This window comes from Cynocephalus volans, chromosome 4 (assembly GCF_027409185.1).
Source record: "Cynocephalus volans isolate mCynVol1 chromosome 4, mCynVol1.pri, whole genome shotgun sequence".
In the NCBI taxonomy this organism is placed as follows: Eukaryota; Metazoa; Chordata; class Mammalia; order Dermoptera; family Cynocephalidae; genus Cynocephalus; species Cynocephalus volans.
The window spans coordinates 130,048,811-130,076,707 of record NC_084463.1 but is presented as its reverse complement, the minus strand read 5'-3'; the positions used below and the strand labels follow the sequence as shown (position 1 = coordinate 130,076,707).

General features: G+C 33.9%; 1 protein-coding gene across 1 annotated transcript in view; it reads left to right on the top strand.

The window, feature by feature from the left end:
• The window catches only part of DCDC1 (doublecortin domain containing 1), a 451,490-nt gene that overhangs the window by 242,146 nt on the left and 181,447 nt on the right, over positions 1 to 27,897 (top strand). The window contains exons 12-16 of the mRNA XM_063095688.1: positions 2,341 to 2,504; positions 5,565 to 5,690; positions 7,547 to 7,652; positions 14,718 to 14,852; positions 17,484 to 17,602. Of these exons, the coding sequence (XP_062951758.1) occupies positions 2,341 to 2,504; positions 5,565 to 5,690; positions 7,547 to 7,652; positions 14,718 to 14,852; positions 17,484 to 17,602 (650 nt within the window). The remainder of the gene's footprint in view (positions 1 to 2,340; positions 2,505 to 5,564; positions 5,691 to 7,546; positions 7,653 to 14,717; positions 14,853 to 17,483; positions 17,603 to 27,897) is intronic.

The window sequence follows — 27,897 nt, the reverse complement described above, 5'->3', positions numbered from 1 at the left end:
TTTTACCGTCACATCCCTGATTATACAAATGACCATGACACACACAAAAGTCTTTCCAGAATTTTTCACTTGTCTGCCTCCTTTTTCACATTAGAATATTTTACTTTTTGGTTCATGTTGAAATCAAAGATAGCATTTATATTATCTTATACAGGAAGATTTTTTTAATAGAAACTTTTTGTGCTGATTTATAGTACACTGAAATTGGTCTGTACTTTGCATCTATATTTAAGTAAATCTGGGGGGAAATCTTTTATTAGGGGCATTATAAAGCTCTTTCTTTGGAAGAGCCTTTATGACACCCAAAGATGATTGTTCCCTTCTGTGGACACTGTCTCAATCACTAGCCTAAGATGTTTCACACTCTTCTCAGGTTCCTGAACAAATTTTTATCCTATAAAGACCTGGTGATGATAGCTTTAAAGATAAATGGGTGAAGATTATCACAATTTTGGGTTGCCATAGACCAGCCCTAACCAATGACCTAAGAATGAAAGGCACCGAGGCCCTTACCTCCTGTAGGCTGTTAAATGCTCGTCTTTGAACACCTAAGATGCAATCTGTCACCAAGTTGAGAAAATAGAGATTGCATGCAACTCCTGTGACAGTGAATTTGGTTAAGTGGTCAGGTGCTCACATCCCATGTGTATTTCACACCCCTGTCCTTTGTGTATGTCTGTTTTTCCCTGATCAGGCCTTAAATCTTTTATATCTTTCCCCTTTACAAAAAAGGTGGTGCCTGTAAGGCCAAATCTCTGTGATTTAAAAACTGATGTTTTTAAATCTACATGTTTTCTGAAATAATAGCAAAACAACAAAAATAAGCTCAAGGACTGAGACCACACAGAATTAAATGTAGGGCTTTGTAATACAATCTATAGATTTCAAAATATGTTTGCAGTTCCAATGGAAAAAAAAAAAAAAACAGTACAGGTTTTTATTATTCTAACACCTTTGCCTACTATACACCAAAAGAGGACAGTAATAATTTTTAATTCAAAAGATTTGTCTATGCTGAATGTGAAGTATTAACTTTAATAAAATGAAAAAAAATGTGTCATCATTTTCAGCCTTTCTGATGCTCAAAACTAAAAATCTGGTCAATGTAGATACTGTTGTTTACCTCTAATAAGGCAAAACCTAATTCTTAGGTGTTCTAAAAATATAGTTGCTGGTCAAAGAAAATATTTTACTCAGTCAAGAGCTTATAGCGAATCAGTGAGACACCTGAGATGTTTGATAGGCCTGCAGCTCTTTCTTTTGAGCCTTGGCATTTGGCACTTCTCAATATACCTTCAATGGGAATTAATAGAAGGAGCCAAAAAAAGGACCCTGAACCACAACTAGGCAAGAAAAGACCACAACAACTATATTCGCATCCCTGCAGGGATTACAGAGTAACAAGAAATTGAGAGACACAAGAACTGACAAGGGACAGATGAAAAGGAAGCATGTGACAGAAGGCTGGGGGTGGCGTGGGGGGACAGAGTGATGGATAGTATTGGATGCAGAGCAGGAAAGAACAGAGGCCGAATCACTGAAACAAAGGTGATGGTTGATAATGAAAAGGTGTCTTTTAAAATACCATATGCAGCATAGTTCAGTTAGATTTACTTTAGATTTGAAATATGCCCTAAATTAGAACTATTTTGATAATGTAAACTTCTACGTGTAGGATAGAAGCAAACACTGACAAAGCTATCATTTAAAATATTAAATGATAGCATTTTGTACTTCACACTTCACGATGTCTTACTGCCAACTTGAAAACATCTGTTACTGAAGATGCTTCACAAGCTTTTGCAGGGCTCATAATTACATGGATTCAGGAGCTGTTCTTCTAAGTGAACCAATTTAGGCTGAGAGTAATATTTATTTTTGCAATTCTGTAAGTGGTAAATTGTTCTCCCATTAGTTACCTGAGGTTACTTGAGGACCGGGAAATCGTAAAACTTGAGCATGTTCTGGAAGGCCCCTAACAAAACGTGTAGCTCAGGCAAGAAAAGCATAACCCTTATCAAAGAGGACTGTTACCATGTGTAGAAGCTAAATGCTCTTTCTGTAAGACTGTCACATCTGCTTTCAGTCCCCGTGCCAAAGGGTCAGAGCTCAATCACAAGCCTGTGGCACCCCCTGCTGGTTAAAAGCCCGTGCTCATTTTGTTACTTTACACTGAGCTCAACGTCGCCGTCATTTCACACTTCCTTTAACATTCTACGTGAATTTAATTATCATTTGTTTGGACTTCATTTGTTACAGAGTAGAGACAGTTTATTGCAGATGTTCACATTTTGGGTGATTTCTTCTCCTTCATTTCCCCCCGCCCCCTGCCCCCATCAGTTACTTCTCAAGATTCATCAAAAGCTTCAAGGGTCTTCCATCAGCCCACCAGGCCTCAATTTTTCTTCAATCCAGCTTTTTGATGAGCATGGTCAAGAAATTAAGAATCCACTTTCACTGGAGAACAAGCAAAAAATTTGGGTTTCTTATGGTAAAGCATACAGGTAGGAGCAAGATGTTTATTCTCTGTATGTCCTCAATCTATCCACGGGTGAATTAATTTAAAAGGAGAGTTGAGAAGCCAAGTAGCAACCTTTATTAAAAAAAAAAAAATGTTTATTTTGAATTCTAATGAAACTTCAGGGGTGTTTTTGCGAGGCAGTATTGTTTGTGGAATATGACATCTCTCTCTCTCTTTCTGACTTTCTGTCTTAATGCCTTGTCATAGTTCTTGAAGTCTGCCTGTCAGCACAGCAAGAGGGATTTGTTCATGTCTGAGTAGTCACCTTAATGATAGCAGATGGAAACGCCACGGGGGGCCCAAGCCCATCACACTGTCATTGTCGCACACTGCCCTGACCTGCTTCCACTCCTCTATTTTTTTTGGTCCCTTTTTAAAGGAGAAATGGATGGTAATTGAAAAGGATCTTAAGCAAGATTTATGAAGCTGTAGACAACATGATTCCCCACTATCTCTCTGTGTTTTCACAAATAAAGTCTTAACCTTTTAAGTACCAGCGACAGGACAGCTAAAGATAAATTTGTAAAGCTCGTAAGCCCTATCCTATCAAAATTATATTCCTTAAAAGTGCCTTAGGTTATCCCACTATAATTACTGGTTATTGCTGAGCATTGTGTAAGTTTTTGTGGATTGGTAAATTTCTGCATAAAATTATCTGCATTATTTCTGAAGAAATTATTTCTGAAGAAAGGAAAAGGCTGCAGTACGAAGGCTTTGATGAGCTGGGCTGTTAAATTGAATATCTTGGAAATTTATGCATATTTTGACAGGACACATCCAGATGAACTTTCAAACTGCTTGTCAGGCAACTTAAACACACTTTTATGCCTGTTTTTAATTTTTTTTTAGCTCATTCTTTAGCTATAGAACAGAATGAGAGAAAATAATTTTGCCAGTGGAGTAAAATTGATCATATATTAATTATAATAAAAATAGCATAGACAGACTTAAATCTTAGCAAAGTAATATTTGCTATATATACAAATAGTCTAAATTTCAAACACTGAAACAGATCTACTCAGGAATTCATAAAGATGTTGGAAGAAGTTAATAGGATGAGTGTGGGTAGCAGGTTACAAAATTTTATTTTGTCTGTCCCAATAGACTAAATTTAAAATACTCAATGATTTCTGTGCTGTGTAATTCATAGAATTAAAAATATCCATAAGGAATGATAAATTTTATTCTATTGGCAAATTTCAAAATATAATTTAATTTCATTGTGAGTAGAATTGTTTTTACAATGATAAAGACAGTAATGAATTTTAAAGTAGCAAGAATTCTTGAATAATTTAGCAAGCACTTCCAGTTATAAGGAAAAGGTTTAATAAAATGTGTGTCATTATTATTTATTCTTAATATCATTGTCAAAGTGAAAGTAATTACAGGCTAATTTTGATATTTTTAATGTCGTTTCCTACGAAGCAGTATTTTAGTAAGACCAAACACTTGTTCTTGGCTAATTGGGTTATATTTATGGAATAACTAATAAAATGCCAATTATCTGGAGTATTCTAAAATCAGCTGAGGATTGTAGATGAAGAAATTTACAAGTGCATATATTTATTTGTATTTCATTGTTATTTTAACAGGACAATTTTTTTCTTTCTGCTTTAAATCCAATATAGAGCACCAGGCAACCATTATATCATTTTGCTACCACTGAAACTTTTCAACTTTTCATGTCTAAAAAGTTATTACCATCTAGTTTAAAATATATTGATAAAATGTGAAGTATGAACTAAGCAAATGGTATTCATTTTCAGGAAGTAATTCCAACTTGTCTAAATGATGTGGATATGGGAAGGGGGGTCAGGCTACTCATTTACAAAAGATAATTTTGCCAATATTTGCTTCTATTTCGAGTCCTTTAATGATCCTCTCCCCAATTTTTATTTTGAAAAGTTTTAAATCTTCAGAACAGTTGAAAGAATAGTACAATGAACACCTATGTATTCTTCACCTAGATTCATCAGTTTTAATTAAAGAGTTTGCCACATTTGTTTTACCTCTTTTCTGTTTCCTTTCTTTCTCTCTTAAATAGTTTGGAAGTAATTCAAGACAATCGTTTTACTCCTAAATGCTTCATATCACATAATTGAAGAACAGGACATTCTTCTACATCACCACATTATAATATCTAACACAGTCAACAATAATGTAATATCATTTAATATACAGTCTATATGCAGGCTGCCCTAAATGTGCTTTAGAGCTTTTTGTAATTCAGTAGCCAAGTAAACTTCCTGTATTACATTTAGTTATTTTTTCTAGTTCTTTTTAATCTAGAATATTCCCTCCAGATTTTGTTTTATTTTCCATGGCATTGATTTTTTTTCAAGAGTCAGGCACTTTTCTTGTAGAATGTCCCACAATCTGGATTTATCAGAGTGTTTTCTCATTAAATTCAATTTAAATATTTTGGCAACTAGACCACACAGAAAATGTGGTTGAGTCCTTTACTTCCAGAGTTAAATAGCAAGATTTTGTTACCAATTTAGAGAAAAAAAGGCTCATGTTTTACAAGTGAGCATTCTTTTGATTTTAATTGCCAAATTCACCTAAAACAATGTGCCTAACAATATGTAACATGAAAACCAAATCAGCATAGCATTTAGTGAGCTCACAAAAAATAGTTGTTTATAGCCGAGTGTTAAGGACCCATTTGTCAGTTCCACAGATTACTATGGATATATCGCATTACAGTTATACATGAGAAATGAACATTATATGAGCGACAACTGATTGTTTTTATCAACTAAATACTTTGCTTTTATTATTGGAATTATTTTTTAAAATTATGTGTGTTGCAGCTATTCTTGGCATATTTTAAATCAGCTAAATAAACAAATGTACATTTCAGGTGTTAATATAGGATACTAATGATAGTGCTATATAATAAGAAATTCTCTTATAATAAGAAATTCACTTATTTTGGGGTTTTATTAGACTCTGATATTGTATATTTTATTTTTTATTTGAGCTCAAACTTCCGTCTATGTATAATTTTGCAGATAGTTTTGATCTTTTTTTTGTTTTTCAGATCTCCATTAATCCCTGTTTTGGGTTTGACCTTTGACCAAGTGACTATGTTTGACAGAGGTGGCATCACAGTTGCATATAAGACCATTTTGGATCCTAATGCTGTTCTACTACATGGATGTGACAAGTAAATTAATATGTGTTTGGTTAAAGTAATCTGAATCTCCTAATTCAGGATTTCCCCCAGAGTGAGAGATCTGACACACTAAAAGATGTTCTTTAACTTGTCTTATATAAGCAATTATTTATTATCAGTTTCTTGTCTGTAAATAATTAAAATTGGCATTTACTGAGTGTTGACCATAGGCCAGACACAGTTATAAATGAATTAGGTAAGAATTGATTTAATCCTCAAAACAGTTATTTTAATTTCGTTATTCCCTGTTACTCTAGTATTACTCCATTTTTCAGAGACAGAAACCAAGGCACGAAAAGATGAACTAATTTGACCAAAGTCACACAGCTGGTACATGGTAGAGTCAGGATTCTAACCCAGATCACGTTTTAAGGACTCGAGTGCATAACTACTGTCCAGCACTGTCCAGTAGAACTTTCTGTGATGATGAAAACACACTTCGTGACTATTGAGCACTTGAAATGTGATGAGTGTGACTGAGGAACTAAATTTTTAAATTTTGTTTAAATTAAATTAATTTAAATTTAACTAGGAATATATGGCTAGTGACTACTGTATTGTACATTGCAGCGTGGTACTGACACTATGTCGAACTGTAATTTAACAAATTATAGCTCTCCTTAGTATACAGTTGAAAAGGCTGAAGTAGAGGGCATATTCAGAGAAGCAAAAGCAGTCTGATGAGGTCACTCAGTTCAGCTTAGTGACAACCTGTTGCTAAATATGTCTAGACGGACATACTCATTGGTCTTCCAATCTATCCTCCAGTGATTGCTTGTACTTTCCAGTCAAGGTGTGAATCTGTTTCTTTTGCTCTCTTTTTCTTTACAGATAGAAAATAATTCATCAGCATTCTTTTTTAAATAGTCATTTTCCATTTTTAAGGATATTTATTCTGTGTGCAATAATCTTTCCCTAACTGTTAAATTTGCCTAGACCCTTTCCCTTCTATTTTTAGTTAGGAGTTTATATTTTTAACTCATGTAGTCCTTAGTTTTACTTTCCCAGGTGCAATGAATACTGTTTTATTGAATTGATTCAAGTTAGATCTAGGTTCCTAAATATAACAATGTGAAAGCTGCCCTTACGGAACACAAACTAATTTTGTTAGATAATCTACTTAATTTTTACACTCCATTTGAATTTTCTTTCTATACTCTAAAGTGGATCATTTGAAATCTTAATATTCATAGTCTTATTTACATTTCTCAGAGTATTGATAAAAATTACTATTACCAATCCCAGGATTGGTTTCTGTTGAATAGTATGCTGTGTGGTATGTCCTAACTTATCAATGCTGAACCAGGAAATATTTTTTAGGATAAAGATTGGATCACTTTTAAGATAAATAATTTGATGGAACTGAGAATGAAACTCAGCCTCTCCTGTTCGTGGTTTTTCCATGTACCCACTAGATTGTGATGCCTCCTGAGGCTCTCTTAAAAATACCAAACTAGCATGTTTAACACCATCATTATAAGTATAAAGACATTCTTTATTATTCATAGTCTAGAATATTTAAAATATAAATTAAACAATGAAGATGGTCTTCACTACATGTGATTCTGTAGGATTAAAAATCATTTTTTGTTCTAGTAATAATTAATTAGACATGGAATTCTGTAATATCACAAATAATAATGAAGTAAATTTTAAAGCCTTTTCTTTCCCAATTATAGATACTAAGGAACTTTACAAATTTCTGTTTTCAAAGAGCATGAACTATACATTGTATTTTTCTCTCAATAGTAGAGTATAAGATGGATAAATTATTGTACTAGTAAGAGGTATTATAATTAAATGCATGTTATTCTAACATAAATAATTAAATATTTTATTTTTCTTAGTTGGGAAATTTGTGAGGGATTTCCAATTAATTTCAACTGCACCAGTCAACAGATACCTGATCAATTTGAAAAAGTGGACTTGGGGAACCATTTCCTACAGAACAAGGTCAGCTTTTATTTATTGTACTTAATAAGGTGCATTTTATGTATTGGACACTCAGTCAATATATGGTGACTGAGCTGATATTTGTGAAGGTTTTTTTAATACTATAAATTAATTTTACAAATGTTGGGATATTATTCTTTACTTCCTGTTAAGTAATTAAACACATCAAAACTGAAACAATATATAGCATTCCTGTTTGAAAACCTTCTACCTAAATTATGTCATTTAAGTACTATAGTTTGGCATATTTTCTATGTACCAGATATATTAATAAGCTGTAATTGTTTAAGAAAGTCTTTGCTTCCCTTTGTGCTACAGGATCTGGTCTATTTGCTCTATAGGTCAATGTACCTAGAAAACATAACTTCTTTAGCAAACTCAACTTGTGGCAACCTAATCCAGAAAGTCTGTTTATCAATTTATACTTAGGAATCTGTCCTTCCAGTAAAGAAGGATTTTTTTCTCCAGCTGAATTATGAAAAACATTTTAAACATGTCTCAAAAGAGGGAACAATTCTTTTGTTTTTCTTAGCTGACAAGCTCTGTGTAAGATTGTTGTTCATTTCAGCTGCATAAGCTTTAGCTTTTGAGCATATTAAAATCAAAATCAAAAGGCACACAGGGATAGAGATGTCCAAAGAAAATACGACTTTCTATCAACTGCTCTGGGCCCTTTACTTCTAAGATACAGTGCAAAAGACACATTGCCCCAACCTGCTCTTTTAAAATTTCTCTATGATACCCATTCGATCTCTCTGTTACATCAAAATTTATACTGAAAATATTGGTGTTTCAAGAAACATATGAATCTTAAATAGTATAATTATAAAAACAGAATCAAATAACTGTTTCTAATCCTCTCTGTTTTTGAGTAAATTTATTAAATAAAAGTGAAGTGTTGTACTAATTAACGGTTTTTATATTTTATGTTCATCTGACATTAAAATTTATTTACCATTGGTCTGATTCTGTTGGCGTTCCTTGTTAGGTTTTTGATGTAGCATTATTTTCCTGCTCAAAAAACTTTTATGTCTGGCTGTTGCCTACTGAAGTTCCAAGTTCTCTCCTGGCCTTCATCCAGCTCTATGATTCTTTTCTGACATATCCCCACTCTTAACTTACCTAATTTTCTCCTTTTCTCAATCCTTTCTGTACCCTAAACTACAGTCAGAGCTAATAAATTGCGTGTATAATATACCTTTAACCTTGGTATATTTGTGCCATGGCTGTGTTTTTCTTTGCCTGAGATAAACCTCCAACCATTACCATTCCTTGCTTCTTAAGGCTTTACTCAACTCCTTCTTCCATGACGCCTCCTCAGATCCTCCACTAGGAATTAATACAATTATTTTTCACTCTCAGAACTCCTTTACATCCTTTGAAAATTGTTCTTAGAGTTTCTGTTTTAGTATAGGCATTTACTTTTGTGTCTTTCTCCTCCACTAAATTGAGATTTCTTTGGGCTCAGACATTATGTCTTATTCACCTTTGTATTTCTCAGAGCTAGAACAAAGACTTGAATGTAGAACAAGTGCACAATGCATTTTTGATGAGTGGATTTTTTTGTTTGTTTAGCTATAACCTATCTTTCAAGGCTGACTATTCTCTAATATGTTCTTTGTGTGTTAGCCAAGCCAGATTATTCACTTGTTGTTTTTTGAAAGCTCTCCATGCTTTCTGTTATTATGCTCATGTGGATCCCTCTGCTTGGAATTCAACCTCTCTTTTTTTCTTTGTCACCAGCCCCTGGCTTTCTCTGTCACCTCTGTGCCATAGCCTTGCACGGAATCGGGCATATTGTTGGCATTCAATAAATACTGTTGAAATCCTGCCCGTCGTTCTAGCCCTATCTTATTTGTGACTGCTTCATGAAATCTTTCTTTACCCAAACCCCATCCCCAAATCAGATATGATGATTCTGGCCTTGATAGCTCCATTGAATCCCTTCTGTGCCATTTACAATGACATTGAACTAGACGCTGTTCCCCTTACAATATACTTTTGCATGTTTTAAGTCAACAAGCCTCCAAGTTTGGGTGCATTTCAGGTTCTATTTGGGTAGATGGGGGAGAATGATAGATTCCACTGGGAATGTTGGGATCAAATCATGAAGGGTCTTAACTCAACATTAGGGATTCTGGCGGCTGTACTGTTGAACATAAGGAGCCATTGGAAATATTTCAGCAGAGGCAAGATCTATTTTGATTCTTGTGTTAGGAAGATAATTCAGGAGGTCTTTGTCTTATCCTCTCTGCTAGATTGAAAATTCCCCAAGGGCAAAGGGCATGCTGATCTTCCTTGCCTCCACTGCAGTACTAGATGCTCAGAGTTAGTTAACGTGAATTGAATTCACTAATTAGCTCATTCGATAGAGACCAGCTCAAACCTGAAAAAAAATTGGATATCAAAAAGATATCAGAGAAAAGGAATCCAGAGGAGGCTTTTCTCTTTCCTTTGATGTCAAAGTGGGACTTTACAAAATAACCATATTTAATAATGTTGAAAAATGAGATAATACTGATAGTTAGTATATCATTATTAATTGTTTTTAATGATTTAGTGAAAATGAGAAACACACATCTTAAATAAATGTTTGTACCCTATTGTGTTTTTGGTAAACTAAAATGGTTTTGAATAAAATTATAGTCCAACCAAAATAGTAATGTAAGAAAGCAAAAATTTAATAAATCAGCGAGTAAAGAGAAGCCTTCAAAGAAAAATAGCCCTCCTTTAGCTATGAAACCTCTAAAATCCTTTCAGAAAAATGTCTCCAATTATTTACAGAAAGATGATCAGTGCGTTGGGAACAGTAATTTAATAACCTGAAAAGGAGCACTTTTAAAGATGGATTCAGGAAAAGGTGACAAATATCTATAGGGCATTTTATTGTAGAATCTTCCTGCTCATTGAGGTAAAGAAGATACTAAGAGGATTACAACAGAGGTTGAGGGAAGGGAGGCAAAAGCCGATATTCTTGATGCATACGTTTTAAAATTGGCTTCAGATAGATATATCAGTGCCCAACCCCTGACTGTTCTTTTAAATCTCTTATTGACAAGTAAAACCTTTCCTACAGAGAAAAATTTGGAACATATAATCCCCATTTGTAATGTGGGAGACAGATATAACCCTGACAATTACAACCTGTTGCTCTTTTATCCATTTCAAAAACAGATTTGGAATCTACTACAAATTGACAATTTGGCAAATACATCTTTCAGCAGCTCTCTATTGTTACTTAAATTGGCAACATTTTTATATTGACTCAGTTTAAGGGCAATAAAATTATATGTTTCTGTGAAATGGATGAGATTTAAACTTCTTGGTAGTTAATATAAAAGAAAAATCATTTCATGAGGAGAATACCTTGAGGAATGCTTGGTTATGGGAAAATACAGCAGAAAAATGGACTTCAGTGTTTGGCAGGTCATGTATTCTGCCAAAATGAAAAGGAAATTTATTCTGATCCTAGCCTCTTAATACGTGGCTTCACAGTCATTAGCAGGACACTAGTGACAACTTTCTGTATGGAAACAGCAAGAAAAACACCTAGTTATGATTTTAGAATTATGGCATACTTGTTACAAGTTAACTTGTAAATTCAGCAGTTACGGATGCTAGCAAAATACATCCTTAACTGCTGAATTACTGTATATTCTGGTATTATTATTGTCACAAAGGAGGCTGGGAAAAGAAAAGCAATTCTTCTCTATTTCTTTGGAGAGAAATTTTTTATATACTGGAGAAAATAGAAAATTTTAGTTTAAATTTTGAACTGATTGCCATTAGCATAGGACACAGGACTTTAAATAAAATCCCAAGTCCTTTCCTTATTTTTGGGCCAATAATTGAAAAGTATATGAGGATTACATGCTTACATCTTAGATATTTTGCACTGTTGGGTTGCATAATTATGTATTTGCTTATATTTTCTGCTTTCAAACTTTTCCATTTCCTGGCCTTAGAGGTGGGTGTATTTATCGGCTATGGAGTTAGCAAATAGAAATAAGAAGAAAGAATAGCAAGGACACGAGGAAAGAGATTTTACTACATTTCTTACAGTTTGACTTTAATTTGTGTACAAAATTATTTAACTTGGTCCTAAATGCATATCAAAAGTTAAAATCTTATAAAATCTCTATGTAGCAAATCATTTGTTGAGAATGAAGGTAGTAATTTATAAACTTCTTTTTTCATGAAAAATTTTATTGTCTTGTGTTCTGTTCCTCAATAGATCTGCGAGAGAAGACCATAGTGGTTCTCTCATTATTTTAAATTTGCACACAAATATTGAAGGCTATTCTACTTCTATTAGTCATTTAAGGAAAAAAATTAAACAAGAAGTTTTAACTGGTTCAGCATGTGTATACATCATATTTATCATTGACTATTTCTATCTATATTGTCACAGTTTATTCAGACAAGCAAAATTATAATGATTATTTAAAGAGAGCTATGTATATAGGTATTCAAAAGAATGAAAGACAACTTCCTTTCTGATTCTCAAGAAGACTTAAAAAGGGTTTCTATTGACAAATATGAGAGTATGTATTTATGTATCAGTCTCAACATAAATGCTTTTATACACATGTGTGTGCACACACATGCACACATGTATGTGGCATATTATGTTGCAGATTGTCACAACACTTTTTTTTTCTGAATTCCAGTTTTCACAGTTTTTATCTCCCCATCCTTATAAATGTTTGTTCTAAAGCTAAGCTATTAGATTAAACTAAAAAGAAGATGAAGTCTTTGCCAAAAGCAAGATTTTGAAGGAAATGTCCAGCTCTATGGCTACAGCCCAGAACGTGGGGGCTGCCTTACCCAGCCTTTGTGTCACTTGGGTTTAGCAGCTCCCCAGCCTCGGTGTGGCTTTACTTTACTTCTTTGAAGACTAGATTTTAAAATATTGTTATTTTTATCGGGCTTTGTTCCACAATGGCCTTTTGCTATGTGCCTCCTGAGAAGTTTGTTTCTTTTCGTATAAATAACAAAGTGTCAAAATGTATTTGCTGAAATAAATATTTCAAAAGCAAAAAGAAAAAAAAAAGAAGGTGAAGTAACAGAAGAAAAATGTAGTGGCTATTGTCAGTTTTAAGTGTATGAGAACCCTAGACTTGGCAGGAATTTGGGTTTTTTTTAATAATACAAAATGAAGCTGAGTTTGTGGGCCTGGCTTTGTCTGCTCTATGCAGAATCACTTGGGAACTGTCCAGCAAAATATCTCTTGAAGAACAGCATGGTGTTAATACTGGGTGCCAGCCCAAGGCAGAGACAAAGGACCCCTTCGCTCTTCACCAATAAGCCAACTGTTAAAAGATTAAACCATGTTGTGGAGATAACAAGAGTTTAGGCGCTGGCAGCAGGTGCTGTACAAAGAAGCAGTTGGCAGTACAGTTCTTCTGTCTGACTAATTCCAGTCAAAACAATCTTCTGCCCGGTTACAGAGGGGAGTTTTGAGTGTGATGGCAACTTGGAGTTAGGAGGTTGAGCAAGAGTGCTACTTTAAATGCTGAGTCCTGTGGTGGATGGATTAGTAGAATATAGTTTATTATTGTTCAGAAACTGTGGGGGATTCCTCTCCAGAATTCAGCCACTATTGGCTACTGGGGAATACACAAAGAGCTGTAAGTCAAATCTGCTTAGGTGGTGGGATTGCTGTATTTTTAATTTTTTTGTTTTCACATATAGGAGTCATATGACATTTTCTTCTCTTGAGAAATGACTATCTTCCAGTATAGAATAATTACCAAATATATTAGTTGTACACTTAATGTAATTACCTGATCACATTTGTAAAATATTGCCTTTGAAATTGTCATTTAATTTGTGTATTTTGAAAAATAATTTTCTATTTAACAAATACCTAGTATTAGCACAGATATAGAATGAACTTTTCAGTATTAGAAAATAATCTAAATTGTTATTGAAACAATGTCATTTTGGGGGCTTAAAGCATAAATTGGCATATTTCTGTAATTATATACAAATAAATATTGGTACTCAATGACTTAGAGTGATTGCTCAGGGAAACTGATCATATAATTTAGGAGGTAAAATTTATTAAGTATGATGTAATAGAATTCCTACGGGTGATGTGAGTGCCTGCTAATTTGACAATCAAATCTAAGTGAGAAGTGCTGGAAGGTTCACAATATCTTTAACGTTTGTAGTCTGATAAAGAGCACGGAGTTATGTAATCTGATAATGAACATGGGAAACATGGATGCAGTGTCTTCCCCTTCGGGCCCCTCTTGTCCATCTCCACAGCTATCTCTACGGTCTTAGCTCATATCTCTTTATTGTTAGGAGATTGTATGGACTTCCAGCTGTTTTCCCTGTCTTTGATGTCTCCATTCTGCAATCCACTATGTCTACCCTTTCCAGACCAACCTTACTAAAATGTGCTGTAATCTAGTCCCTTCTGCTTGAAAGCTTTCACTGGCTCTCTACTGTCCACCTAACCTCATAGCCTTACACTTGGCACTTTCTACAGTTTGGCCAAATGTACCTTTTGAGCCTACCAAAAATCCTAAGACACAGTGATTAAACTTTCTTCACTTTACTTGTAATACCTTTTTATTGTTCATTATTCCTGTCAAACTGTCTCCATCCTTCCAGGCCTAGTTCACTGTTACCTCTTTCAAGGTGCTCCGCTGTTTGGTTACTCCAGCAGAAATGAGCCTACCGTGTTTTAAAATCATTCATATGGATCTTAACATGAAATTATGAGACAGAGAGCGAGAGCGAGAAAGAGAGAGAGAGAGCGAGAGAGAGAGAGAGAGAGAGTGTGTGTGTTATTGCCTCTACTCTGTTGTAAGTGTCTCTTTTGGGCAGGAAATATATTTTATAATATCCCATACTACACATTCTAGGGTCTCACATATCACAGTTGGTGCTCAACAAATATTGATGGAACTGAATTAAAGGGGATTGAGCACTACTTTTTGAAAATAGATCTTCTTAATCAGACTATGTAATACTTCAGAATAACTTAAGTGTGCTGAGAAAGGTTAACTTTCAGACTATGAGTTTAAAATGCATACTTCTTCTCATGATTAGGTGGATCCCAACGTTGTTCTTCATGCCTCTGTTTCTATTGGAAAGCGGAGTTCCTCAAGTAGTGAGGTGAGCAGTGGGAGTCAGATTGCACCATCGACCCTGTGGCCTGCAACCAGTGCGTGGCTGATCACAAAGGTACCTAAGAGTGTCTGCTTTTGCAGAATGACTTCCGCAAGTTCACTGGCTCAGTGTGCTGCTCCAGCACCTGGTGCCCTCATGCACATGAGCATGCAAGTGAGAGTGTGATAAATTGTTGGCTGTTGTGAATGCTTCTCTGCTCTTGGTATTGTCTAGTCTAGAGGACTTCTATAGATCCCCAAATGAACATTCAGTTCACTTTTAGACATGCTGATTAGTTCATACTTTCAGAGTGTATTTAAACCAAGTGTGGGGCTTATTTGTAGTCCACAGACTCATCATTTTCATGAGATTTGTCTGAACGTCATTTGCTTCCACTCCTAAATCTTCATTGTTGAGTCTCACTACCTCAGCTTCATTGAGCCTGATGGATTAGCACCATAAAATAACTTTGTATATGGTCTTAGCAAGAACATAATTTTAAAAGAAACTCATTGCGCTCACTGGCTGAGCGTGGTGCAGACAACACGGTGCCAAGGGTTGCAATCCTCTTACCAGTCAAAAAAAAAAGAAAAAAGAAACTCATGAGTGTAAAATGTGAACAATGCCTAGCATGTTTTACACCTGTGCATCTACAATATTTAATTTTTTTACTTTATTATTATATTATTGGATGTGACTTAAGTGAGAACGTATAATTGCTCTCCCCTGTCTTCTCACTATTGAAATATGTCTTATAAATATGTATTTTTGTCTGAAAAGAGATGACATATCTCATATCTATCCTTCCTGTGCATCCCTTTTGCTGCTTTTTGGCACTTCTGTGAATGAAGTCACCTAGTCAAGTTTCGGCTAGTGGGGAGAGATTGAAACTATTTTCTCAAATAAAATTTTGGTTTGCCTTTAACCATTGTTCTTTGATTCACTAAGAGTTAAAAACAAACATATAGAATAATTAGGATACAAAGGTACTAAGAGTTGATATTCATTGTATATACCAAAGCAGAATGAGGTTAGATGAGATATTCCTGAAATTCTGACTCTATCAACTACCAACCCTTTTTACATTTTATTTTGTTTCTGATTTAATAATAATAATTATCTATCATTTTGTTGAACATCTACTATGTGTCAGACATTATGTCAGGCAATTTATGTGCATTTATTATTTCATTTAATGTTATGAAAACTGTGCAGGTTTTCATTATATAGCTGAAGAAACTGAAGTTAGTAAGTAGCAGAGGTAGGGTTCTTGGTCTGTCTGACTTCAAAACTTAAGCCTTTCAATGCAATATGAAATGCTGCTCTATGCTGACCAATCTGTGAGCATGATGGAAGTGTTTTAGTCTTAGTGCTACTAGTGAATAGCTGTGTGACAGCAGGCAGGTCATAGACGGTATCTGGGCCTTAGTCTTCTTATGTGAAAAGAGTTGGACCAGTTGATATGGAAGGTCCTTTCTAGATCTCATAATTTCTAATTTCATGGTATCTATTTCTGGAATTTCATGATACCAGAAAACCTGCACAGTTATCTAAATTTCCTCAAAAATAATTGAAATGCTTAATAAAATAGGATAGTCTTGGAGGTAGATAGATTGAAACTGGAATCTCTTATGTGACCTTTGGAAAGTTACTTACCTGCCCTGAATTATTGTTTCCTTATCTGTAATATGCAGTTAGTCACACCTGCCTTGCACAGTTGCTGTGAAGATGAAATGAGAAAGCATGTGTAATCTTCAAGCATGGTATCTGGTATACAGAAATTGCTTGATAAATGACGGTTGTCTTTCCTCACCCCAAGTAGTTCTTTTTTCTGTACAGAGAAGCGTATTCAAATGAGAATTCCATTCAGTGCTTATTAGAACCAAAGCTTTTAGAAATATTTTTCCTAAGTCATTGTATGTTTCTTTTCCACTCAAAAAACACATGAAAAATGAAAGTTACATGCTGAAAAGAAAAAAAAAAATTGAAAATCTTTTTAGATTGAATTTCCTCTTCCTTTTTAAAGAATAAATCCTTTTACCTGTCAAGATAGAGAATTTTGCATGCCGTAAAATTTTGCATCCCCAGTACGTATAAATGTATTTCTTAGTCATCTGTTATTTAAAACGTTGTGTTGATTCACTAGGTAAGAAAGTGGTTAAATGACCATTCAAACAATATTTCCAATTAATTTCCTTGTCAGAGAATACTAACATCTAAAATAAAAGCAGTTTGCAAACCACCTTAAAATGTTTAACCTGTGGTAATTAGACTCAGAGTAAAACTTTAAATTGATACAAAGGTTAAGGATTTGTTTCAATTTTTTCAGTTCACTGAACTTTTTTTTTTTTCCTGTGCATACATATTTCAAGTAAGCTCTGTAGTTATAACTATAGCAAATGACACGTGATAGACCCCAAATCGCTGCCCTGTGAAATATGCACAGAAAAAAAAGAACAAATGAAGATATCAAGGTCTGTTTTATTTTGCGCTGAACTGTAAAATGCCACCCTCGTCGGACAGAAGATTACTGATTCTGAGCAGGGCTCGCTGACTGCTAAGTTGTGGGTAGTGTTTCACTTTCGGCAACTGTTAATCTCCGGGGTTATCCAGGCATAATGACCTCACTGTTTGTGACACATTGTTGAATTTTCTGGTTCTTTTAACTTATTTAGACCTTTCTCCCCCTTCTCTACTCATTGGAAGACTGGAATGATCCTGAGCCGCGCAGTAACTCAGGGCTGCCTAGCTAGTGGTCATCCAATAAGAGTCAAGACCGCTGAGGGAACATCCCTGGAAGGATATAAATTAATCCTACAGAAAAGGTAACGCTTATCAGCTATGTAGTTCAAGATAATAAATGCTAATTTCAAGAATTCTGAACAGTTAAATCGTGATGCCTCCTGACTTAGATGGAATATTCATTATGCATTTACCTTTGTGTTCATAGTATCAATATTAATTTTCTAATTAAAAATAAGCTTGAAAATGTATGCTACTTAGTTTGGTAGTGCTTTAAAAATATTTTTTTTAAAAAGTGAAATGTTGGCCTTCAACATGTATCTATGTTGTAGACAAGCTGCTGCTTAACTCTGAAATTATCAGAACTCGTTTCTTTACATATGTCTTAATTTCTAATTAAAAACTTAAATTTCCATGTGCACTCTTAACCTTTTCTCCATCTTCTGAATATAGAATATTAAATTGTGAAAGAAAAATCACAGAGACAAGAGAAAAAAAACTGCTGACTTGTAAGGGGCCATAGTATCCTCTGTTTATTTTTCTGACTTGGGAAGATACAGTTACAAATAAGAAATAGATTTAAAAAATTAGCAATGAGGAAGAAAGTTTATTTATCTCCAACAGTCTGGTAGTGTTGTTTCCTAGACATTTTCTTTTTTCTTCTTTATCTTTTGATTTTACCTAGTGTTGACAAAAAAAAAAAAAGTCCTATTGTATTTCAGGACTTAGAAAGCCATTATCCAATGACTTCTGGCTGGATAGGCAGTTAGGCAGTGCTTAGGGATAAAACCAGAACTAGTATATTTAGGCATCAGAGAAGCTAGCCCAGATTATGAATACAGAAAGGATATTTTCTTTAACATGTGAAGCAAGCAGACTGTCCAACAGCTATAAGAATATCACATAATGATTAAGAATGTTATCTACAGAGTGAGATTCCCAGATATAAATCCTGGCTGTACCTGTTACTCTAACAATAACAAAAAAATTCTGAGCTAGCCACCATTCTAATTTCTTTATAATGCATTATCACATTTAATACTCACAACAACATGACAAGGTAAATATCATTATTATTTTTATAGGAGAGGAAATTGAGGTAAAAGAAGTTAATCACTTGCTCAGGGTCATACCTGCTAAGTGGTTAGGCAGGAATACAAAGCTAAATAGTCAGACTTTATAACCTGAAAGTAGACTCATAGCCACAACACTACACTGCCTATAAGTTAAAGTCCAGTCAGACAATTGCCAGTGAGTGCCAAGTGTGGGAACAGATACCTCAGTGGATAAGTGGGGTACATCAATCAATAAACCCAGGAAGAAGAGAAAGGAAGACAGCAGTTTGGCACTGTGCAAACTGGCCAGGGCTAGTAGGGTCCTAAACATATAATTCCTAAGGAAGGGAAGACAAACCCAAAGCGAGTCCCAGTTTGATGTGGGCTGTATGTGAAGTGGGCAAAATGATTTCTGGAGCAGAGTCAGTGCTATAAACTGGAGACACAGCAAGTGTTAACTTGCAGTGACAATGACAGTGCCAAGCCATGGAACATGGAGTCAGAGCTTCTTCAGCTCATTTAGCTCACAGTTGTAATAAAGGAAAAAACAAACAAACAAAAAAAACAATCAGTTGTAACTGACCCAGATGTTACAAAGATGATAGAATTACTGGAAAGGACATCAGAACAGTTGTTTTGATTGCATTTTGTATATTCAAGAAACTAGAGGAAAGATTGAACATGTTAAGTAAAGACACAGAAAATATGAAAAGACTCAAAGCAAGTTTTTAGAGATGAAACTACAGTGTATGAAACCCAACATCTACTGAACATGACCAGTGGCAAATTTGACAATATGTAAGAAAATATTAACGAACTTAAAAAGATAGCAAAACTAATCACAATGAAAATCAGAGAAGAAAATACTGTTAAAAAAAAAAAGAACAGAGAATCAATGAGATGTGAGAAACTTCATATGGCCTTGTTTCTGAGTATTTAGAGTCTCTAAAAGGATCAAGCAGGGAACAGAAAAATATTGGGAGAAGTAGTGTCTGAAAAATTTCCAAATTTTGTGAGAATTATAAGCTACAGATCCAAGAAGCTCAACAAATTTCAAATACATGAAATGCAAAGAAATAAAATGAAGTCACATCATAATAGAATTGCTTAAAATCAGTGAAAAAGATAAAATCTTAAAAGCAGACAGAGAAAAGACACATTATTTACAAGAGAAACAAAGATAAGACTAACAGCAGATTTCTTCTTGGCAACATGCAAGTGAGGAGACACTGGAAGAATATCCTTAAAATACCACAAGGGGAAAAAACCTGTTAATAAAAAAATCTTTTCCCAGTGAGAATATTATTTAAAAAGTAAGGCAAAATAAAGACCTCACATATTCACAGGCTGAAGGAATTCATCACTAGCAGACTTTCTGTATTAGTCTGTTTATGTTGCTTATAACTAAATACCTGAAATTGGGTGATTTATAAAGAAAACAAAATTTATTGCTCACAGGTTCTGAGGCTGGGAAGTCCAAAGTCCATTTGGTGGTGGTGACAGTGACTCAGGGATCTCACATTGCAAGATGGTGGAAGCGGAGAGAGCAGAGAGAGAAAGACAGACTCTCCTCTTTTTCTAAAGCTCTCAGAACCACAGTCCTGGCCACCATTTTTAATCTATGCACTACTGCACGGTCCTACAATCCAATCACCTCTTCAAGTCACCACTTTTCAGTTACCATAATAGGATTTCCTACCCTCCTAACAGTCACAGTGGGGTCAGGTTTCTAATACCGAAAACTTGGGAAACACAACTCAAGCTTCAGGGAGTTCTGGGAGGACATAATTCAATCCACTACACTTTCACTACAATGTCAAAGGAAATCCTTCAAGCAGAAGAAAATGATACCAGAAAGAAATAAAGAGCACTAGAAATGGTAATTATATAGGTAAATAACAATGTTACTAATTATTATTTAAGTTTCTTTAAATTATAATTGATTGATTAAAGCCAAAGAAAATATAAATATTGTGGACATAATAATATGTAGAAGCAAAATGTGTGATGGAAATAGCAAAAAAGCTAATAGGAGAGAAATGAAAAAAGATTGTTATACTCTTTATCAAATGGTATAATATGAACTGAAAGTAGTCTGTGATTAGTAAAAGATGTATAATCACTGAAGAAACTACTAAAATAATGTAAAAAAGAGTTATGGCTAACAAACCAAAAAAAAGTAAATGTTAAAATGAAATAAGAAAAAATAATCCAAAAGAAGATAGATAAAGGAAGGAAGGGGAACAAACAACAGAAATAGAAAAATAAATAACAAGATGGTAGATTTAAATCCACCTGTATCATTAATCACATTAAATGTGACTAATCTGAACATCCCATTTAAAAGTCAGACATTATAAGATTAGATAAAAAAGCAAGATTTATCTATATACTATTTATGAGAAACCCACTTTAAATATAAAGACACAAATAGGTTAAAAGTAAATGCATGAAAAAATATATACAATGATAAAACTAATTCAGAGAAAACTGGAATTTCTCTGAATTATCTGGAATTATCTGTCTGGAATGGCTATGTTACTTCATAGCCAAAAAGTAGACTTCAGTAAAAAGAATATTACCAGGGGTAAAAGAGGGTCATTTTTTAATGATTAAGTGGCTGATTCGTCAAGGGAACATAATAATTCTAAACATTTATTTACCTAATGACATGGATCTAGAAAACATGAAGTGAAAACTGGTAGAACTGTAAGATGAAACAGAAAATTCTATAGCTGTAGTGAGCTATAACAATATTCTCTTTCAATAATTAATAGAACAAGTGGAAAAAAATCTGTAAGGATACAGAAGACTAGAACAACACTATCAACCAGTTTAACCTAATTGATATTTATAGAATAAAGCACCGAACAACAGCAGAAGACATATTCTTTTCAAGTGCACAGCGTATTAACTAAAATAGTCTGTATTCTGACCATACAACAAATCTCAATAAATTTAATGGAATTCAAGTAATATAAAGTATGTTCTCTGGCCATAATTAAGTTAAATTAGAAATCAATAGCAGAAAGCTTTCTGGAAAACCTCCACATATTTGGACACAACATATTTGGACCCATTTCTAAATAACCCATGAATCAAAGATGACATCAAAATGGAAATTAGCAAGTATTTTGAACGGAATGAAAATGAAAATACAACATATTAAAATTTGTGAGATGCTGCTTAAGAAGTTTTCCGAGGGAAATTTATATAAATGCCTATATAAGAAAAAAAGAAAAATATCAAATCAATATCCCCAAATTCTACTTTAAGAAACTAGAAGAGCTAATCAAATCCAAAGTAAGCAGAAAAGAGGGAATAATAAAAGTCAGAGTGAAAATCAATGAAATAGAAAACAGGAAAATAGAGAGAATCAAGGAAATAAAAGTTTTTTTTTTTTTTTTTTTTTTTTTTTTTTTTTTTAAGATCAAAGGAACTGATATACTTCTAGCCAGATTGTTCAGGAAATAAAGAGAGAGGACACAAATTACCAGTATCAGGAATGAAAGAGGTGATTTATACAGTTATTAAAAGGATAAGGAAATATTTTGAAAAACTAAGTGCCAATAAATTTGTCAGCTTAGATTATAAGGATCAATTCCTTTAAAGGACACAAACTACCAATGCTTATTCAAGAATAAGTAGGTAAGCTGAATGACACCATATCGCTTAAAGAAATTGAATTTTTATTTGAAAACCTTCCCACAAGGAAAATCCAGTTTCAGATGGCTTCCCTCCCTTCACTAGGAAATGCTACCAAACATTTTGGAAAAAATAGTACCAATTCTAGACAATGTCATCCAGAAAATAGAATAAGAGGGGATACTTCCCAGCTGATTCTAGGCCAGCATTATTCTGATAACAAAAATTAGACAAAGACATTATAGGAAAAGAAAATAATAGATCAATATCTCTCATGAATATAAATTCAAAAAATTCTTAACAAAATTTTAGCAAATTGAATATAACAATATATAAAAAGATAATATATCATGACCAAGTGGGATTTATCCCAGGTATGCAAGTTTGGTTTAACAATAATTAACTCAAAATGGATCATAGACCTAAATATAAAATCTAAGACTAAATATTTTAGATGGAAACATAGGAGTAAATATTTGTGACCTTGTATTAGACCAAACTTTCTTAGATATGACACCGAAAGCATGATACACAAAAATATAAATTGACAAGTTGGGCTTCATCAAAATTAAGAATTTCTCTTCTTTGAAAGAAAGTATTAAGAGAATGAAAAACAAGCCACAGACAAGGTGAAAATTTTTGCAGATCACGTATATTTGCAAAATACATACATACACACAAAACTCAAGAAAACATGGGCAGATAAATGATTTGAACAGGTACTTTAACAAGGCAGATATACAGTTGGCATATGAAAACATGCTCAACATCATTAATCATTAGGGGGATGCAAAACAAACCTACAATGAGTTATCACTACATATTTGTTCGAATGTCTAATGTTTAAAAGACTGGTCATACTATGGTCATGGTATGGTCACGGTCATGGAGAGGATGTGGTACAACTAGAACCCTCACACATAGTTGGTGAAAATATAAAATTGTTCAGTAACTTTGGAGAATAGCTCTTACTTTTGATTTTGTTTCATTTTTGTCTTGTGAATATATAGGATTGGCCTTCAGTGTTAAACTAAAAAATTAAGTAAAATAAAACACACACACTGATTGGACAATAGGAGTTAAAAACTGGTGATCCATAGATTTTGTTTGGCCTGTACATTATTATAATTCCTTTAGTTAGTTGTGAGCCTATAGAAATAGAGAGATTTCACACAGAAAATTACATACTTCTAGCTTTTGTTGAAAAAAAAAGCCAAAAAAAGGCAGCAGTAGACCTGCATTCTCTCATGATACTTATCAGGTGGGAGCTGAGTGACGGACCGTCCTCTGATTTGCTCTGTTCTCCACCACCCCCCGTGGCAGCCCTCACGCTAGCAGCTGTAGCCTGTTTCTACATTTCTATTATCTGTCTGGCCCGTAACTTTTGAATTTGCAACCCCGACATGTAGAATCACTTGATTAATGGTACTGCCATAGAATATTTGTTTTCTGCCTATCTTTAGGCTGTAGACTTCCTAAATCAGAATAAATACAGGGCTGAATTTCTAGTCTTAAAAATGATCCATAAAAGTACTTTCAGACTCTCATGGAACCCTGTTCAATTTTATTTTTAATTTATTTTTTATATTTTAAAAATTATTTTTATTTATGCATATTTATGGGGTACAGAGTTGACTATCACTATTTTTGTATAGTATGTGATGATCAAATCAATATTATTAGCATATTCATCATTACAAGTCATAATTACATTTTGTGACCCTTACCCATTTACTCCCTATCCCTCTTCCCCTTTCCCACCTCTAGTAACTATAGATTTGTTCTCTCCTTCTGAAAGTTCAACATTTTATTATGGTCTTTCTTTCTTACTTTGTTTCTTAGGTCCCACTTATGCGTGAGGACGTGGTATTTCTCAATTGTAAATAATTTTTTAGCATTTTCCTTATTTCAGTGTTGAACTTTCAGTTATAGTTTTTTTGCATCCACTTTTTTATCCACTTAGGCCTAGCTGGAAATGAAATAACTAGCTGACATTTACCAGACTAGGTTAAAAATACATACTACTTTAAGGACACCTTTAAGTAGAGCCACCAAATGTAGCTGTATAGTGCTAGGTAATAGCAGCAGACAGAAGTAATATTCACCCATATAGATAACACCATTAGAAATGTCAACATCAAATACGAAATTGTTTATATATAATTTCACAGTATGTGGATTGCTGAATAAAACTTCTTATCTCTTTTTCTACTGTGTTAAGAATTGTGGAGGGCAATTCTCTTTTCCTTGGTCCTCTAATGTGGATTCTACTTTTGGCTCAGGTAGCACTGGTAAATACCAGAGTCATTTGAGGCTGTCTGGGAAAATAGTTTTGTGACTGTGAAACATGGTGACAGTCCTCCTTACAGTCAACTAGAAATAATGAACAGTAGCCTGTGAAATTTTCCCCAAACTAAACTGTAGCCATGGGTTGCCATTTTGTCTCTATTATCTAATAAATGGAATATTTCAAAGAATGTATACATATATATTTGTATGTATATATGTATGTATACACACACACATATATATGTTTTACAGATTCCCAATAGGATCTATATCTAATTGATATCTGTATATATATCTATATCTACATCTATATCTCTATCATTTATATAGATATGTACTTGTATATACATGCATGCTTAACAGGGTTACAATTAGCAAGCTCCCTAGGACAGATAATCTTCAGTTCCTCACCTATGAAATGAAAGCATAGGTGGTGTGGTAAAAATAATAATATTATTATCATTATAAGAAATTCCAAGACCAGTAGAGACTAAGTGGTTTACTGAAGGTCATATCTAGTTAATGTCAGATCCAGGAGTAGAACTTATTAGGTCTTTCATCATTAGTTCAGCTTATGTCATGTGATTTATAATTGTGTTTTAGATGGAATACTGCTCTTTCTAATTTTTTATTTTGTTTTTGTTTATTTTAAAAATCTTTTTAGCTTGGTGCTTGTTGACCAAGAAGAGGAAAGTCATGACAATCATTCTCTAAATCAGTCTCATATGAGCATCATTGCATATTGGATCTAAATTTGATTTTTTTACATATAAAATGTCTTGAAAAATAAACAAATACAATTTTGTGTGAAGAAATTTTATTTTTTAAGGAAGTTACCATAACTTAGAATAATACCTTCTCATCTGGCCTAATCTGGCACTACATGAGAGATTTGTTTTTTAAAACTTTGGTAAAATTTAGAGGTAATGTTTATAGATATAAATAGACTCCCAATAAGAATACTTCTGGCAAGCTCCCAGGGCTTAGAGATGATACGAAACTACATGTTTTTAGTAAAATTTCCTAGGCAAATATATGCTTGAACAGAATTGAAGCTGTGATAAAATTTGACAAATGCTAGGATATTTTCATTTCTTTCAGAATTATTTCTTGTTTTCTAAACCAAGGTGTAATTTATGTTTCTTTACACATCCTCAAAGAAGGTCTTTTAGACCCCCCTAAACAGCAAATGTTATATTTAAAGCATTTTTTTTGTGATGGCCTTACTATCAATTTTTAGGGTAGTAACATTTTGACACTTTATTTACATGTGTATTTATTCAAAGATATCTTTAATCTCCTGTTCTATGCCAGGCACTGTGATCAGCTCTGAAGACACAGGTGATCTCTGCCCTCACACAGTTGCCAGTCTGATGGGCATCTTTCCTGTAGCTTTATTCTTAGGAAAACATGCTATAAATTTAGAAAGTTGGAACTAAAATCAGTGTAATTTATCCTCATGCCAACACTGTAGTACAGTAAGAAGACAAAACCGAATTTCATGGGTTTTCATGATTAGCATCAGTATATTAATAACCAATAGCAGATGCCTTATACTTTGAAATATTATCATTATCTATGTTATTTATCTTGAAGAAATATACTCGTAATCATTTACATAACAGGAGGGATTGCTTGTGAGCAATAAAGTTGCTCTGACTTATAGCTCTTGCACATTAAAATGATCTAAATTTTGTCACAACCCAACACATTTCCATCAAAGCATTACAGCAATCACTGTTTTTTAATCTTATTTTTTTAAAAGAGTGTAGTTCTGAGCTTGAAATTGACAGCCTTGAAGACTAGCATTATTGTTTTTGTTATTTCTTCATTTAGTGGTTGAAATATGAACTTTCTCAGTACCTCAGGAGGTTTTATAGTATGAAACTCTTTGGTAATTATTTTAATACAATTGTATAAAAATATTTCTGATTGCATAAGAGTGTATTAAGGCACTGAAATTATGTGTCAAATTATACTCAGTGATACTAAATTCCATTTTCAGTCTTCAAGTTACACAAAATACCTTGTGTTATACTTTTCTGATCTAATTGAGAAGGTGCTGAGCTGAAAGTCAGACACTCTGGGTTCTAGCACCTATTTGGATACTACCTGGTGCTATGATTTTGACCAGTTCACTTTACCTCTTTGTATCTCACTTTATTTATCTATACAATGGGGAATATACCAACATAAACCCTCAGTTCTATTTGGATTCTCACAGTCTATGTGTTGTTTCTTAGATAATTGTTATTATCATAATCATAATTTTAGTTCTGGATCCCAGGTCGGAACGAAAAAGCATTTCTTTTCCCTTTTTAGTTACAAAATAAAAAATCCTTAGAAAGGCTACTTCCCCCAATACCTCCATCATCCCAGCTGATGCTGAAATTGTTTGAGCAACATTTATGATTGTCTAAAGCCTGAAAATGGGATTCTTAGCTTTGCAACCAGTTGTGCCCTGAAAGATATTTCATAAAATTTGTTTTACATAAGTATTAGAACTCTTTATACTTTCTCACTTCTCTGCTCCCCTCTCCTCCATTCTAATTTCTTTTTCTTTTAATAGTGTCATGTTCTCTTTCTTTACCCATATTTGACACCTGAGACTTACCCTTGACCACTCTCTCTAACCCCCCACACCATTTATTCAATCACCAAACCAGTTCTTCGTTTATAATATTTTTGTATGGGGAAAAAAAACTGTTTATGCACTTTACTTCTGATACTGGATTGTGGTGGTTGTTTTCACAGCAAGCAATTCTCCAATTCCCTGTGGTCCCCAACTGGGGGTTCTACAGTTCGATTCAGTTCTGGCACTGTATACCTGGAGTTAGCATTACATCCCACAAGTTCAGGGCTCAGTCTCACAAGACTGCCCCGACCTTTTTCTCTGTGGAGTTGAGGTGCAGCACCCTCCTCTCACACTGATGCGTTCACAAACCTGGAAGCTCTTCAAACACTGTACTTCAGTGATTTTTATGGTGGCATGATTGATTATTTTATTTTTATTTTTATTTTTGGCTATTTATAGTCTTTATTTATCCACTTAGTGTGAATATATGTTTGCCACACACACACAAAATGTGTTTCTTTTTTGGGGGGGGGGATTATGAGAAATTTTTATTTCCTTCTATTTCTTTTTTTCTTAATTTTATTAACTCAACCTCCAGCCTCTCTTTCCTCCCCAGAAGATGGAGGGTGGTACTGATAGTTTTAAGTTTCCAATCACGGCTCGGTCCTTCTGGTGACCAACCTCTCTCCAGGAGCCCACCAAGAGCTGCCTCATTAGAAAAAGGAATGCTCCTATCACCCAAGAAATTTCAAGGGAGATAAGAACTCTGTGTCAGGAACCCAGGGCAGAGATAACGTATTTCTTATTGTTTCAT